Here is a 5,041-nt window from a genome sequence, read left to right on the forward strand (position 1 = left end):
GGCGGGGGGGGGGGGGGGGGGGGGGCGGGCTGGAGAGGGGGGGGGGGCGTGTTTGTATCCTGAGCTTTACGGAAACTGCCAACTCAGCATTTTCAACCAGCTGGGGTTCATCCCCCTCGGAAAAAAAGATGAACAAAAAGTGATCTTAAGTTTTCAATTTTTTAACATTTCGAGGTATTTACCCCTTTTGCTGGGCTGTCCACGTTGAGTACCGTCTTTAGGTCTGGAAGTGTAAGGAGGTGGATACAACACAAGATGGTCACTAAGGTCAGGTCCGGCTCAGGCGGTGTTCTGCACACACGCGCCGCTGTGCTCGCGGCCCTCTGTGTCCCCTCAGTGAGGCCCCTGTCCGGTCCCCGAGACCAGAGCAGAGCACAGAGACCGTGAGGCACCAGAGCCGAGATCCTTGCTCTTTCCCACTTCTGGTCTGGTTCAGGGCCCCCCAAATACATGTGGTAAAGGATTGTTCTCTTGTTTTTGATTTCCACTACAGCATGGACCAATGCTTCCAATAAAATAAAAATAAATTAGCGGTAAAATGACATTTAAGAGACACATAACACCAGCCACCTCTGGCATGGTGTTTAGGCGGGTGGATCCCACATGGTCAGCCGCGTGATTCAGGTCCAGGCTCCAGGGGCTTGACAGGCGCGGGGCTCTGGCGTCTGTCCCCAGAAGCCCTAGAGGAGACCGGAGAAGGGTTTGCAGTGCGGCCATCCCCCAGGGGGTGCTCTCATTCTCCCACCAGTCAGTGCACGTGCCCTGTAGCAAAATTGAAACAAGTCAACAAACACCCTGAATCAATAAAATCAATAAATCAATCTGATTTAAGGTTACTGGATTCAAGTGTTACAAAACGTGTTGTCCAGTCATTACGTTGTCTCAGCACTCACTGTCCCAGCCCGGACTGCTCACCTTCCCGGCAGTAACTGCGGACACCAGCTCGCGTCTGCACCCCGTGAGGCGCCGATGGCTCGGCCAGACGGCAGTGCTAGCAGCCACCCGACACTGCCAGAGGGCAGTGCTAGCCACCACCCCGACACTGCCAGAGGGCAGTGCTAGCAGCCACCCCGACACTGCCAGAGGGCAGTGCTAGCAGCCACCCAACACCGGGCCAGCACGTGTGAACCACCCCACCCTCTGCCCCCGCTCACTGCTCTCCTTGAGCCGTGTTGAGATCCACCCATCCTGGGAGATGTCTTTCAGGCGCCATCTTTTCCTCCAGGCTTCCACCTGGCATTCACACCCTTCCAGTGCCACCACCGACACCTGGGGCTGCGCCTCCCTGCTCACGCTGTGGCAGGCTGCCTCCGGCCGGAGCCGAGGGGACAGCACAGTGGGCCCTGGGATTGAGGAAGCCGAGGCGCAAGGCCCATTCAAGGGATAACCTTGAACAGATTCGTAGCCTCTGTGTCCCTGTCTGTAAAGTGGGGGTGGCTGTGGAGCCTGTCCCGCAGGGAGTTGGGAGTCCCCAGTGGGGCGTTCGTGAAGCCGGCACAGCCTCGCAAGCATTCCTCGGGAACTGCCCACAGCTGTGGTCCCGACGCGCCTCCGTGCCCACCATTTTTTTGCCTTACCTCACCAGATTGAGGGGGGAGCCCTCCCTATGGGGATGGCTCAATACACAGAAGTTGTGGGGCCTGCAGGTGGTGTGGTCACGGCGCGCTGGGCCTCCACGTGGCCAATTGCGTGGTTTTTGAGTCCTGGACCCGGCGACTTGGAAGTCATGCCAGGTGCACGTATGTGCATGCCCAAAGTCCAGAGAGGAGAGTGGAGGAGAAGGTGTGGGCATCTTTCTGGGGGGTGAGTTCTCACTTTCTGTCTCTGGTGAGAGCACGTGCCGTATAGGAAAAAATTAATAAATCTAAGTTGAATTTAAGTGCTTTTGCCATTTCAGTGAAAGAAGTAGCAGATTAGAATCCAGAGGAGGGAACCAGCAGTTAGCGTAATGGCTATGTCGCTGGACTCCCATGTAGTCGACCATGGTTCACGTCCCGGACCCGGTGGCTTAAAACTCACGCCAGGCGCATGTGCGTGCGTGCCCAAGATCCCGAGAGGAGAATGGAGGAGAAGGGATTGCGGCGTGACCATCCCCCCTGGGGGGGGGGTAATTTCTCGCTTTCTGTCTCTATGTCTCTCTCTGTCTGTCTGGCGAACACACACGCCCTATAGCGAAAAAAACCTCTCCAAAAAAAGGAAAAAAAAATCCAGAGGAAAGATTACTAATCGTTGGAGAGGTTAGTTAGGAAAGCCTCATCGAGATGACAGGATTTAACAGGACTTTGGTAGAGGGGTCAGGGTTGTGACCCAGACTGGTGACAGGCCCTGTCACATGCCCTGATGCCAGTATTGGAGGCTACCCTGGGAAGTGGGGCGGGAGGGCAGCTTAGGGCTGGCAAGCTCCCAGGGGGTGTGCATTAGTGAGCACCGGGGGTGAGGGTGAGGCTAAGGAACAGAGGGCAGGGGCCCTAGGAAGAGACTGGGAACCTGGTGGCCTCCTATTGCCTAGTCCAGCACTTCCCAGGCTGCCCTGAACAGGGACACCCCTAATCACCTGCGGTGGAGGGAAAGCTCACTGGAAAATAGGTTGGAGAATCCTAAGGCAGGCTTCCCTCCCTGAAGACTGACTGTGCACCCTGACTCCCTGACAACCTTGGCTTAGCAAGAAGTCTGTTTAGAGTTTCATTGAATTCGTTTCCCTAAACTTACTTGACCACAGAATCTTGTTTGTTATGAACTGTCTATACACATCTCACAGAACACAGCTCAAGAAACAGTGCCCTGGGCAGTGCTTAGCCAAGGGCATCGGGGTGAGAAGCCAGGTTGGCCCTGTCTCGGTGCTGAGGGGCCCTAGGACACTGGTGCGTTCAGGCTTCTCTGTGGGTGACAGGAGGCTCACTGCGCATGGGCCCTGCGGGACCTCACCTGCTGCTCTCGTGCAGAACGCAGGTCACTCCACGCTCCACCACATCTGTCTGTCCATCGTGTCTCACAAACGCCCTGTCGCCATGCCTGCACCTGATCCACGGTGATTCCCACCTTTATGGAAGTGCAACCCTCTAACGACTTAATATTATTGATCTTCCTCTATAGCTTCAAAATATTTGTTATGTAGGGTGTTACATATGTGAATGAAAGTAAAACAAGTGTTTCTCCTTTTTTTAAGTGATAACCGTAGAGAAATCTAGGAGCACCCTTGGCTAGCCAAACCAAGGTTGGGACTCATTGATTGACTGTGTGTTCATACCATTTCTCCTCATTAACCACTATTAGAAAGTGTTAGTACTGTGGGATTCAGTTATCTTGCTGGGCTGTCTTGATACCCGAATTAATATAAATCTTCCATACTTTCAGAAATTATTTCAATTTTAAATCTTAACAGTCCTATCTGTAACAAATTTTAATCCTTGAATCACCAGTTAAGCACAGGATAAACTGATTATAAGCATGGTTGACACTTAACAGTTTATCAACTTAAGGTTAGTTAAGTAGATGTAAGTAGAATGTTTCAAACCGTATATAGTAATCCCTTCATGAAGTGTTTGCTATTAATGTCATCATTATTAGTCAGTACTGGAGCTAGGTCCTGTGTGGTTATTGCCATGCACTCTCCAAGGCAGTTTATGTTCCGCTCTCGTGACGGCTAGACTGTTTTGTTTTGTGTTTTTTTAAGAGAGAGGGTCTTGTTATGTTGCCTAAGCAGGACTCGGATTTGCAGATTTGCAGCCTCCTGCCTCAACCCCCAAGTAGCGGATTACAGGTGCACACCACCGAGCTCAGCTGTTTGCCGGATGTGTTAAAGTAAAACTGCAGGAGCACAGGCTGACTCCATGGCCTGGTTAAGGCAGCCAGATCCCACATGGCTATGTGGTTGGAGTTCCTGCCGAGAACACACTGGGTGCGGGTGTGCAGAACCCTGAAAGGAGGGAGAAGGCGTTAGGCGTGACCCTTCCCCAGGGGGCTGCCTTCCCCTCCCTCCTCTGCTGTCTGTCTCTCTGGCCACACACACACACACACACACACACACACACACACACACTGCAGGGGTGTTCCACCTAACCGAAAATGCCAGTAATAACTAAAGTAAGTTTCTGAGTGGTTGATGTCAATTATTGGACCTTAGTAAACTACTAAAATAAAATATTAAAATCCCATGCAGTTATTACTTGTTTTTATATAATCAGACCTCTGATTTAGGACAGAAAGCTTTTAAATGTATGGCCATTCTCTATAAAGCCTTTTCTGCACTTCCATATTATAGAAAAACGTGTATGTGTGTATACATTTCTGTTGGTGTTAAAGTGTTCGTTGTCATTTTGTCAGTGCTTTTTGGAAGTCCAGATCTATAAATAACTGATGTTTCTCTGCTTCGCTTCCTCCAGCTTACTGAAACAAATTCAAGTATCGAGTGCTTGGACTCCATGTGCTGTTTCCCCGAAGGAGAAGCAGCGTGCGCATCTGTTGGAAGAGTGCTGGAACGAGTTCTAGGAAGATGTAGCCCCGCGCACGGCAGCAGGTGTGGAATTGCCCTGGGAAGCCTGTGCTGCAGATGAGCGCCCCTCCGCGGCCGCAGGAAGACCTGCAGCACAGGCACTAGCAGAGCAGCCGCGGGTGGCCGGTGACGCGGGAAGCCGCCTAGGTAGCGCCCTGACGGTACCCGGTACCCATCTGTGTGATTAGAGGGGTCTTTCACTCACAGAGGACGAGAAAGTACCTTTGAAGAGACCTCAGCTAATGAACAAAATGTTACAGTCTTTTCAAAATTGAATAGGATTATGAACATGGGATCTCTCGGCTTGTAGGACTTCCTTTTTAAAATGATATCTGTGCTGCTCTTTTCTGTCCTGTGGGGTGGCTTTTTCTTCTGTCCTAACAGAATCATCTCACATAACCGAAGTCCAGAGGCTTGGCTTTGCTTTGCTTATTCTTCATCGGTATTTCCTAGTCTCATTTAAGGCCATGAAGTATTTATAAACAAAAAAAATGTTTTTCTGTTCCCCTACCCCTTCTTATGTGTGTAATGAAGTTTTTTTTTTTTTTT

The 5,041-nt window shown here is 51.1% G+C and overlaps 1 protein-coding gene across 1 annotated transcript in view; it reads left to right on the forward strand.

The window, feature by feature from the left end:
* ATP11B (ATPase phospholipid transporting 11B (putative)) overlaps positions 1-5,041 on the forward strand; it is a 134,797-nt gene that overhangs the window by 122,270 nt on the left and 7,486 nt on the right. The window contains exon 31 of the mRNA XM_006147387.1: positions 4,383-4,516. Within this exon, the coding sequence (XP_006147449.1) occupies positions 4,383-4,516 (134 nt within the window). The remainder of the gene's footprint in view (positions 1-4,382; positions 4,517-5,041) is intronic.

Source organism: Tupaia chinensis, unplaced genomic scaffold (assembly GCF_000334495.1).
Source record: "Tupaia chinensis unplaced genomic scaffold, TupChi_1.0 Scaffold000212_1, whole genome shotgun sequence".
NCBI lineage: Eukaryota > Metazoa > Chordata > Mammalia > Scandentia > Tupaiidae > Tupaia > Tupaia belangeri.